Source organism: Onychomys torridus, chromosome 2 (genome assembly GCF_903995425.1).
Source record: "Onychomys torridus chromosome 2, mOncTor1.1, whole genome shotgun sequence".
NCBI classification, from domain to species: Eukaryota; Metazoa; Chordata; class Mammalia; order Rodentia; family Cricetidae; genus Onychomys; species Onychomys torridus.
Genome location: NC_050444.1, coordinates 75,734,220 through 75,746,543, shown reverse-complemented (window position 1 = coordinate 75,746,543; position 12,324 = coordinate 75,734,220). Strand labels below are relative to the sequence as shown.

General features: G+C 40.0%; 1 protein-coding gene across 1 annotated transcript in view; it reads right to left on the bottom strand.

Annotated features, from left to right (window-relative positions):
* Positions 1-340: 340 nt before the first annotated feature.
* Positions 341-12,324, bottom strand: part of Rad23b (RAD23 homolog B, nucleotide excision repair protein) — a 45,310-nt gene continuing 33,326 nt past the window's right edge. Inside the window, exons 5-10 of the mRNA XM_036179323.1 lie at positions 10,186-10,241; positions 7,606-7,733; positions 5,885-6,020; positions 4,753-4,880; positions 3,793-3,993; positions 341-1,958 (exon numbers count right to left, since the gene is read on the bottom strand). Coding sequence (XP_036035216.1) covers positions 1,845-1,958; positions 3,793-3,993; positions 4,753-4,880; positions 5,885-6,020; positions 7,606-7,733; positions 10,186-10,241 — 763 coding nt within the window. The 3' untranslated portion in view covers positions 341-1,844. The remainder of the gene's footprint in view (positions 1,959-3,792; positions 3,994-4,752; positions 4,881-5,884; positions 6,021-7,605; positions 7,734-10,185; positions 10,242-12,324) is intronic.

Below are 12,324 nucleotides of genomic sequence, written 5' to 3'. Positions count from 1 at the left end.
TTACTCCTACTACTTGCAGTTCTGTGTCCCAGGACAGAAGTTCCACACCAGCTGCTATTTTTGTCAGCTCCGGTGTCCAGTCCTATGCTAACATCCTGAGCAGTAAAGGAACAGGCAGAATGTCACTGAAACAAACTGAAGCACTCCCCCTATTCCACTGGAAATGCATCACTCTTCTTCCCCAACCCACTCTGCTCTGCCTTGACACAAGAATGCATCTACCAACTCTGTTTCATTCTCTGGAGACATCACGAATCGTCCACTGGAAAACATACGGGCAGTACACCATCCAATAGTCTACCACATTTATGGAATAAATACATGAAAATTAAACATGGTATATGGTGAAGGCAAATCATGTTTTCATTTATTTTCATGAAACAGGTTGTGAGCGCATGACGAGCAGGCTTAAGAGTCACTACCAAGTGGTATTGAGCACAGACTGGGCAAGGGGTCTGCAACGCCATCTTCTCACATGGAATGAGATGGTAGGAGACATTACTTCTTTCAATACTTTTATATTCAGGAAAAGAAGATTTGACAAATTCAACAAGATAGCATGTGGCCCCTCTTACCATCAAACAGCAATACTAATGAGGGAGTTTCCAAAGAAAATCTGAGATGAGCAAATTCCAAATAAAAGTCAACACTGTGATTGAGATTTTTCTTTTAATATGCCACGAGATATCTTGATTGTATATTTTCCAAAGTACTTTCCAGCCACATCTCCTGTCCATACAAAAGTTTTCTCCCATCTTTAAATGCAGTAAAAGATGCTGGATTATAGCCCCACCCACCTCCTCTTTGAAAGAAATGTAATACTAATGGATGTAATGGTAATACACTCTTATCTAATGAAGACATCCACAAGTATCAGAAACCCAACTTTGAAAGATTTGCATTAATTTTGAACTGAATCAGCATTTTGTGGCTTTTTTAAAGGCAGCAGTTTGACTCATGACCTGCTGACAAATGCATTTCTACTGAGGAAAGGGAAGGATAAGGAGACTGAATGCTGCATTTCTTCATTGGCCCCAAAAGTGCTAATTTCACAAAGGGATACATCAAAAGCAAACATGCAATGGTTGTTTTAAACTTTTTACTGCAATACAACAATGAAGTAAACAGTAATTAGACACCTACCAATTTCCCCCAACAAACAATGAATGTAAACAGGAAAATAACTCTGCCTATATGTGTACAGCTTCTCAAATCATGTTAGAGGGTCTCACATTCAATAATCAGGTAATTTTAAAATAGCAGTAATTATTTTCATTTTAAGAAAAAGTCCCCTTTCTACCCTCCCCACCCCAAGGACTGAACATGAAGAATGGGCTTCCTTTCGCATCAATTTCATATCAACGTGAAGCAGCAACAATGACCATCAGTAATTTGGCATTTCTGTTTACAGGTACTCCAATTTCAAAAAGCCATTATCCAGTGTTGCCATATAACAGACTGAAGATTCTAGGTAGCAAAGATTCTTTCAGAAACCAATGTTAAGTCAAAGAAAAGAGAAAGCAGGGCATCACACTAAATTTCTGGATCTAATACACTAGAGGAATGAAACCCAGGAAATGTTATCTACTGCTTAGAAGAATAAAGACCTGCAAAGGCGGATGTTTGGTTGTATAGTATTTTACACTGTGGATCTGCAGCATCTGCTAATTGAAGCAGACATGCATGGTATGTATCCCTGCCCTATGTCCTAGCTCCCCCCTCCCACCCCCAACCTACTACCGTATACCAAATATTGTGGATATGAGCCCAAGTCACCCCAGACAATCCAGTGAACAAAGTTAGTGTAATGCACTGGTGTGAGTGTGAGTTACAAAAGAGTCCCTTCAGTCTTCATCAAAGTTCTGCTGTAGAAGAAAGTTGGCAGCCAAATTCTCATTCTTCTCACAAGCAAAATATGCTTGAATCACAAGTCCTTCAGGAAATCCTAGTGCCTTTAACTGGAAGAAAAGGAAGCAATTAAACTCAACTCATCAATTATGATCCATCTAGTTTGCTTTATACTCTAGAGGTTGCAGCATTGACACTAAACACCTTAAAAAGAACCACAGAAAATGCTCCTGAAAATTACACAAGGTCAGCCCCACTTGAATTTGGATTCACGAGAACATTTAACACCTAGATTTTTTTCAATTTTGTTCCAGTTAAGGAGATTAAATTAACACGTACTATGTTAAACATCTTCTGGTACTCTCACTAAAAAATAGTAGGTTAACTGTCCTGACTTAAAAGTAAATGACCATATAGACACCTGGGCATCGAATGATTTTAGTAAGGGAAGGGTTGGGAAAGGGGGAAAGAACACAGAAAGACCTTAACTTACACACTAACTTTTTGTAAAAGAATGTTTCATTTCTTAACACAGCTTGTATCTTTAAACACTTTATACTAAAAAAAAAGTGGGTGACCAATTTCAGTACTACTGTGTGATGTTATATAGGACATTTCTCAAATACATCTCCCAGTTGAACATATGAGGGCTCTAAACTCAGGCATCTTTATAAATCTCAGCCCCAGAAACTGGACAAGCTGATCCTGAGTTTTACACAGAAGGATGAGGGATCTGGAAGGGCCACACAATTTTACAAACAAAATTGGAGCATTTAACACCTTCTGATTTCATATTTCCTAGAAACCTGCAGTAACAGCAGTGAAAAGTGAGGTATTGGCCTCAATGGCATATGGATAAAATGGATCAAAGGATTAAAACTAAGCCAAATTTAACCCCGACGGCCATGGACCACTTGGCCCCCGCCCCCCTTCTCTGTGTAGCTTTGAAGTATGTCCTGGATCTCGCTCTGTAGACCAGGCTGGCCTCGAACTCAGAGATCCGCCTGCCTCTGCCTCCCAAGTGCTGGGATTAAAGGCATATGCCACCACTGCCTGGCTACCACTAACTTTTTATACGAACCCCTCATATTCATAATAAAAGAACAAAGAACAGATCACAGACCTACACATTAAGAGTGATCTGTGACTTCTTTTTTATTTATTTATTTTTTGGTGGTGACTTCTTAAGAATTAGTAAACCTTATTTTCACTTAGATTAAGCAATGTTCTATAACACCAAGAAGACAGACAAAATCACAAAGAAAAAGAAAGAAAAGAAAGTCTACAATGGAGAAATGAGAAACCAATTTAAACCTAAGCTCAAAAGAAAATGAAAGCTAGGCATGGTGGAGCACCATACTCAGGGTCTCTGTGGCCATGTAAGTGTAAGGTTCCATCTGATTACCATCTCAAAATACTTTGTTGCAAGAAATGGGCAAGTATGGTACTTTCCTACCTACATAAGTAAAAATGAGGTAGAGGTAGGGTTACTGACCACAGTATCACAAAATCTAGGTTACTGTATTGCCCGAACCTACACTGATCCACTTGTTGAGGATAGAAAGGTAGTCAAGATAGCTAGTGTTTGATGTTTATTGTACACAACCCTCATAGAATTCATATTATTGAGAACTAAAATTTGAAATATAGAAAGATTTTGAATTAGGTATAATGCTTTACTGTTTTTCTTGTATTTTCTTGCATGAAAACATTAGTCTACTAATGTATACCTACCTGATTTATGCAAGAAGGCCCTTTGCTGTTGGGAGGGGGACAACAAAGGACAAAAAGCAAGGGGTGGGACTAAGCGTCTTTACTGCAGTCCTGGGACAAGGGAACCAAACTGTTTCTGGCATACAGAAATGCTGCAGCTACATCCCAGCAGAAGCCACTAGCCTGGCTAGGGTGACCAAGGAACTCAAATCTCCTTTGATTTAAACTCACCCGTTCTATAGCTTCTTTTTCCTGAGGTGTTACTTGAATGTAGTTCATGTGCCCACTTCCAGCTTCTGCAATTCCTCCACTTCCACCTCCGCCTCCTCCGCCTCCTCCGCCTCCACCACCTCCTCCTCCACCTTGACCACCTGCTTCCTGAACTGGTTCATTTAACATCTGAATAAAATGTTCCTGGTGTTGGCTAATTTGCTGTAGTGATTTAAAGAACACAAAAAAACAACACACCATAACATACCGATCATAACTGTCTTCAGGAAAAAGACAATTCTAAATAAAACTAAAAAGCTAAGCAGACATGGTGATTCACACTTTAATTCCAGCACTTGGAGGCCAAGGCAGAATCATCACTGAGAGTCTTAGGCTTGCCTGAATACCATAACGAATTTGAATTTGGGGACAGTTCTATCTAAAAAAAGCCAGAAAGGAAAAAGAAAAAAAAAAGAACGATTTCTTTTATTACTATTAAAGAAACACAATAGTTCTGAGAGGTTAACGAAGAGAATGCAAAGTCTTACAAAATACTCCACCCACAAAAAAGCTACCATGGACCTAGAAACAGAACTTACTCTTTATGTATATTTCATTTTCCACACTAGTAGGCCATTCTGTGTACAAAACTCAAATATTTCCTGATCTGAGCATAAAATGTACCCACAGGTAGATTTTTCTAAGAGTTAATGTCTCACTAGTAGTAAGTTTATGAAAAGTGGTTTACAAAGTTCAACACCCTCTCAGCTTCTCTAATACATTAATGTGCTTCAGGACCGTGAAAATGGAAATAAAAACATTTCCCAAACTTATTAGTTGACCAACATAAACTGATTCAAGCTTTATATCCCAACTTGTTCTTCAGTATGCCTAGCTAGAACACAACAGGTTCTGGGTTTAAATGTAGTTAAAAACAAACAACATTCCAACTCCATTTTCCAAATTAACATGGATCATCACCTGCAGCAACTGAGGATTCTCTCGACCTATCTGCTGTAGCAAGGCTGGAAGCAGGGAAGGATTCTGCTGGATAATTTGTCGCATCTGTTGAAACTGAGGCTGATTCCGTAAAAATTCAAGGGGGTGGCCTGAAATAGATATAAACATTTTAAAACAAAAATGGTAAATACATATAACAAAAAGGTAGTGAAACTATACATTCAGACAGAAAATACATCAAATAAAAGTGACTTCAGTTCTCAGGTGCAGTAGAGAAAGTCAGTCACTGACTCTCTAACCCCAGTGTGCTACCTTTGATCTGGAGGAGTTACACTACCAGCAAAAAGACAGAACACGCTGAGAAGCAAGTTCACCCACAATGCCCCATGAACTGTTACAGAAAACACAAGAAACTGGTGTCCTACATCAAAACAAAAGGTTAGCATATTATTGTGGTTGCTCACAAGTAAGAAACATGTATGTATATACATCACATAATATGGGTAAATATTAAATAAAGCGAGATTCAAAGACTAAGTTACCTAATAGGTGATGGATGGAAATACTAAAATCTGAGCCAGAGCTGTGCCTCCTCATTCCACTATATAACACAGAGCCCCAATTGACGGCCAAAATAAGAGCAAGAAATTATCAAAACACAGCCTTTTCAAAATTAGCAGTCTAAGCATTAAGATTCTGGTGGCTTTGAAATTCTAGTCTTTCCCCCATTTTTTCTTTTCAAGACAGGGGTTCTCTATGGACCCTGGTTCTCTGGGAATTCTGCTGTGTAGACTAGGTTCCCTCAAACGCAGATCCACCTGCCTCTGCCTCCCAGTGCTAGGATTAAAGGCATGAATGGCCACACCCTGCCTGAACTTATGCTTCTTAATAAAGTGAGCCGTCCATTCAGAATGAAGACTGATTGAATTCTAATTGTGAAATATCTTTTCTTAGAATCAACAAGTGGAGTGAGCTCTGCCAACATAGCAACACCGGCAGACACTACTATACATGTGGTCAAGTCTACTGTTAGCGAAGACACTAAGACTTATCCAAAAGCTCTGGGAATGAACCTCACCTCGGAAGTACTTCAGATTAAACCATCTTACACTGCAAACTCAAGATCGTTGGCTATCAGAAAGAGTCACTTTACCTCCAGCACTGGTTGTTGTCGTGGCTGTGGTGGTTGCTGCAGCTGCCGCCACTGCTGGAGACTGAGGAGTTCCAGTACTCACTGCTTGGGGAGGAGGATCCACCACAGCCTGACTTTCTCTACCTCCAGGGATTCCCTGCAACCCAATTTCCAAGCTTTAAGACATCTCACAAACACACAGGCTAATATTATATACAGTCAGACATCTACGGCTTATTGAACATCACTGTCGATGTGTAAGATAATGTCTGCTTCACCAAACATAGAAGGTGTTAATTTTAGAAATGGTTGACAGTGTACAGAACTCAATGCTGTAGTAAGGCATCACTGCTCAACAGACTTCCCAGTGATAGATATCCTGTCCAATTAAACTTTAAGAATAGTTTTAAGAATATTAATAACCAAAACGTTCCATCTTCGTGGGGTTCCTTTTTGCTGCAGAGGCTTTTGGAAGTCGTCACTTAGTGACACAAAGGGTTGTATTTATAACATCAGAAACATTTAGGATAACGGTGACAGTTCTGAAATGACTGGGGTGGGGGGGGGGGGGTTGTTGGTTGAAGAAATGAATACCAGACAACTCCTCTACTGACATGTTTCTGAGCAAGTATCATCTAGAAAGTGCCACATATAAAAACTTTCAAAATTGACAAAATAGGCATGTAAATTTCAATAGTTTAAACTTCAAATGATGCTTTTTGTATTTCAAGCATTTATCTTTTTAAAATTATTACAGCTTAAAAGTGCACTCAGAGTTTCTATTTTGGTGCACAAGATTTAAAGAAATAGCAGTTATACCTATTTAAAAATCCATCCAAATCTTAAGACTTCAACAGATGGTGATGAAGTCCACTTGCTCTTAGACATGAGGCACACCCACTTGAGGAAAGACAGGTAGAGTGAGCAGTGGCTACAGTGCACCCACACTGGAGGCCCTGAAAGCGGCTGCTTTTGATGTGGAGTCACTGAAGGCTAGGACAACTATCGGTCCAGGATCCAGAGCTTCCATCCAATTCTCAAACAAAAATGCTAACGCTGCTTCCTCACAGAGGACAACTAAACATTCTGCTCTAGATAATTCATAATAGATTAAAGGAACAGCTAAAATCTACTAAGATGTTACTCTACTCAATTAGAAAGACACCCTCCCCAGAGCTTCACTGGTGTGTAAGGTACCACCCAAAGAGCCACTTCATAACTCACCATCATGGCACTTTCTAATTAAAATCACTTCAGAATCATTTTCAAAAGGTTACATCTCATCAACACAAAAGGTAGACACTAGGGTGGGGAAAGCAAACTATCTAGCATATAGTATTTGCCACTTAATTGTTCACTCATCTTATTTTCTTTAAAGAGTTTGATATTAAAGAAAATGAGGAGCTCAAAAAAAAAAGAAAGAAAGAAAGAAAGAAAGAAAGAAAGAAAGAAAGAAAGAAAGAAAGAAAAGGGTTGGAGATTTAGCTCAGTGGTAGAGCACTTGCCTAGCAAGCACAAGGCCCTGGGTTCGATCCTCAACTCAAAAAAAAAAAAAAAAAGGAAAGAGAGAGAGAATGAGGGGCTGTAGAGATGCCTCAGAGGTTAAGAGCACTGATCAGAGGTCAATTCCCAGCAACTACATGGTTGCTCACAACCATCTGTAATGAGACCTGGCACCCTCTTCTATATACTTAATAAATAAACCTTAAAAAAAGAGAAGAGAATGAAAATACACTTCTCACCATTAGAAGATATTCCACAGCTCTGTCAGGATTGTTGAAACTGGCTCTCAGGGCTGCAATTACTTGCTCTCGTTCGTAGCCCATTGACATGATCTCAGTTACCATATTCTCGTAAGACTGACCTGTCACTAAACAGGTGTGTGAGGGACAAGGAAAAAGCACATGAACATCCAAGAAACATTCTCTCCACACTTCTTGCCATCTACAGTGTTTTCTATACTACTGTGCTAAACAAAGACAACAATATAAAAGTCAACATTTATTTATGCAAGTAGGCAGAATGCCCTCCCATAAAAAAAATGCCCATGTTCTAATTCCCAGAACCTATAAACACATAGGTTATGTGGCAAAGGGAAGTGGGCCTGCTTATCAGCTGACTCTCCAGATGGGCCTGATGTCATTGACAATGGTCCTTAAAAATAGTGACAGAAAGAGGGTTAGAGATGATGAGAATACAAGCACAATCAGAGCTCTGCTGTTGTCTTTGCAGGTGGAGAAAGGATCTACAAGCCTCTAGAATCTGACAAGGTTCCCCGTCTCCAAAAACCCAGTCTTACTGACTTCTTGGTATCAGTCAGCAAGAACAGTGTCAAAGTTCCAAACTACAAAATGGCCAGATAACAAACTGTTTTATGGCACTAAGTTTGTGGTAACTTAGAAAAGCAACAGAAAATTAAGTGGTTTTATAAGCATAGTAGAAATATCGGGTATAAATACAACAAAGAATTCACAGGTCAGGGAATGCAACCTGTTAATAAGAGACAAAAAAAAAAAAAAAAAAAAAGACACAAACAAATGGCTCATCTTGTAATCTCACTATTTGGAAGGCTGCTTGGAGTTTAAGGTCAGCCTTGGCTACAGAAGTTCAATGACAGTGTGGGATATAAAGACAAATTCTGTCTCACAAAAACCAAGAGACAGTCTATTTTTTTGTATGTATTTCAAACAATCAATTCTGATGTAATAAGATTGTGTTTTACTTTCTTCTTTTGACGCTTTGCATTTTCAAACTGATGGGAAACAGAGGCTAGTAAGATACAATTTCACACCCAAGGATGGAGTTTCTTGTGAGTGAGTCACTGGGCACGGACTAGCTCCAGTCTTCCCAGATGGATGTTATCTTGCCTTAATGAAAGAAAGCTACACCCACTCTCAACTCATGTCTATTAAAACTATCCTCTTTTCCACTTGTGTTCTGGGTACCATTGCCTTTCTTACCATCTCAGAAAGTGGATTTGGTTCCAGTCTCCCTTCTCTACCCCCAGCTCTGCCCTCTAATTTAACTGACCAGCAGCCATGTTAAGAACAGCAAGCACACTGGTGCAAACAAGTGAGGAACAAAGACCTTTGTGGAGGCTGCAGATTTCCTATTTGGAAGTTTGAATAAACAAGTCTGCAAGTTAAGAGGGAGATGAACAGCACAGGGGGAATCCCTACAGCATACACATGGTATTTAGCCACTCCCATTGTCTAAATGTTTAACTATGGTCTAAAGCAGAACCACAGAAAACATATAATTATAGTCAGAAATAATAAGATTTTAACAGAGTACCTGAGAAGAATGGTCTGAGTTACAGAATGGGAAGAGAGGCATCACAAAAGCCGAATGGGAAGTTAAAGCAGCAGAGACTCAACAGAGCAGAGACTGCAGAGCAGAGACCATGGGAGTGATTACAAAGCAGAGAAAGAATGGATCCAGGTGACATAAAGACACAAATGTAAAGGTGCTAGCATTCCTATTTGTTGGCTTCTTGACCAATTCAGAAAATGTTCTGCTTCCTACAGACTGAAACACGAGTGAAATTATGTTATGCCCCTCCTTAAAAAAAGTGTGTAAGCATGGCTTTAATCCCAGCCCTTGGGAGGCAGAGCCAGGCTGGTTTCTAGGAGTTCGAGGCCAGCCTGGTCTAGAGAGCCAGACCCAGGACAGGTACCAAAACTAAACAGAGAAACCCTGTCTGGAGAGAAAAAAAAAGTGTTAAGTAAAACCATCAACACTATGACCAGAAACTTAAAATGTAGCAGCAACAGCAGCAAAAGGCATAATTTACTTGGCTCCTGCTCAACTCTACTGTGGCAAGACTGGTAACATCCAGAACCTTAGAGACAAGTGCCAACTGGCTCTGGCTCTGAAACTAGAACAGTTTACCATTCTCTATGTAATCCTCTTCTCTACAACTGAGGGCTGTCTGTGTATGAAGTCACATGTCTTCAGTCTCATGAATGAATGTTTATTGATAGTTTTGGTGGCAGCTTTGTCCCAGGACAGTCAAAAGATGAAATTCTGAATTTGGTACACACCCAGGAAATCTACATTTTGTCATTAAATACAATGAGGATAGGAAGGAGTTAAAACTCAACTAGCTCAGGACTAATGTGTAACCAGCACTGTCAGTGATGTTGGAATGCTGCTGCTGAGGAGTCCAGAAGCCAGTCACACAAGTGAGCACACCTATCCCAGCCCTCTCCCTACCATACCAAACAGGACAGGGATACCAGCCAATAAACATTAAAACAAGAACTGGACCAGAAGGTGAAACTGCACTGTCTGACCAGTTGTTTTCTAAGTTAGATACTCACCAAGGGCACTTGTTGCATCTTCAAAAAGATTTGACCGGGAAGAATCTCCTGGTGTACTGTAAAGGGATTTTAGAAAAATCACATTTCAAAAAGTATGCAAAATTCATGTAAATTATTAGAGTAACTAATTTCTAAAGAATTCTCTAAGTATTAAAGCCTGCAAGTAAATTAATCTCTTAGCGATTATGCCCATACCTGTAGGATTTATAGTTAAGAAAACATTTTCATTATTATGGCTACTTCTGAGAATCTGTCCTTCTAAATAACATCAAAAAGACATAAACAGGCTGGGTGGTGGCGGCGCACGCCTTTAATCCCAGCACTCGGGAGGCAGAGCCAGACAGATCTCTGTGAGTTCGAGGCCAGCACCAAAACTCGCAGAGAACCCCTGTCTCGAAAAACAAAACAAGAAAAACAACAACAACAACAACAACAACAAAAACCCAGCCTTTCTTTGCCGGGCGGTGGTGGTGCACGCCTGTAATCCCAGCACTCGGGAGACAGAGGCAGGTGGATCTCTGTGAGTTTGAGGCCAGCCTGGGCTACAAAGCAAGTTCCATGACAGCCTTCAAAGCTACAGAGAAACCCTGTCTCGAAAAACCAAAACAAACAAACAAAAAAAGATATAAACAGGGTTGGGGATTTAGCTCAGTGGTAAAGTGCTTGCCTAAGCAAGCGCAAGGCCCTGGGTTCAATCCTCAGCTAAAAAAAGAAAAGAAAAGAAAAAGGACATAAACAATGCCTTTAAAGAAAACTTGCTCTATAGAAGTATGAAAATGATACTGCAGTTAAAATCACCCCCATAAATCAAGTCACAGCAGGAGAACTATCCAAGTAGCACATGATAAAGAGGCACATGTAGAAACAAATGAGGCTGGCAAGTCTTTCACAGTGAGGTTTTCTAAGGAAATCTTCAACAATGATAGGGAAAGAAGGCATACAAGTTAGGGAATACAGCATACACAAAAGAAGGAAACTGAAGGTGGTGGTACAGATCTTGTCCTAACTTAAAGGAAACCAATTTTAAAGGCATAAGTAAGGTCTCTGGTTAATGCTGAGCAACACACATGCACACCCCTATGTCTCTGTTCTGTTGGTGAATTAGATTAAGTTCAAAATAAAAGGCTGACAAACAAGGCACCATAAAACACCATGGAGATGCTGACAGTGGATACATGTGTATATACATGACAAAGTAGACGTGAAGCCATCCAGAGAAATCTAGAGGAATCAAGATGGCAAATGGAAGGAGCAATGAAAGGGAGGATGAAGTGATGGGAGGGACTATGCTCAGTGTATACAATATAGATTTATGAATATTAAGTAGCAAGCAATTACAAGTTTTATTTCCAGTGTATATGTGCATGTGTATGGTGCCTTGGAGGTAAGAAGGGGCATTACATCTTCTGGACTTGGAGTTACAGAGTTATAAGACACCCTGTGGGTGCTGGGAACTGAAGCCCAGGTCCTCTGCAAGAGTAACCAGTGCTCTTAAAGCTAAACCATCTCTCCAGCCCTACTATTACAAATTTTTAAAGTTACAGCAGTAGTTAATTATCACATGCATTCCATACATTTACACTTCATTCCAATTTAGGTTTTAAATTGTTTTTAAAATGCATTTGTGTGCATATGTATATGTGTGGGCATAGTGCATACCAAGGATAAAGGACAACAGGCAGGGGCTGGTTCTCTTCTATCATGTGGACAAGTGAATCAAACTTAGGTTGTCTGGCTTTTCATCAAGTGCTTCCACCCACTTAGTCTTCTCACTAGCCCCCATACCAATTTTAAGAACAAAAACACAGCCAAGCATAGTGGATCAGCAAGTTAGAGGCCACCCTGGGGTACATAGTAAAGATAAAACATGCACGCACGCATGCAAGCACCCATTCATATACATTGTAAGTCAGCTCTTACAGGTGAAATTAAGGACTCACATCCCAAGTTAAGACATTTTCAAGCTTTGGTTTCATCAATACCGTACTGTCAAAAATAGTATCTCACCGCATGCCTTTAATCCCAGCATCTGGGAGGCAGAGGCAGGTGGATCTCTGCGAGTTCGAAGCCAGCCTGCTCTACAAAATGAGTTCCAGGAGAGGCACAAAGCTATACAGAGAAAACCCTGTCTCAAAAAAC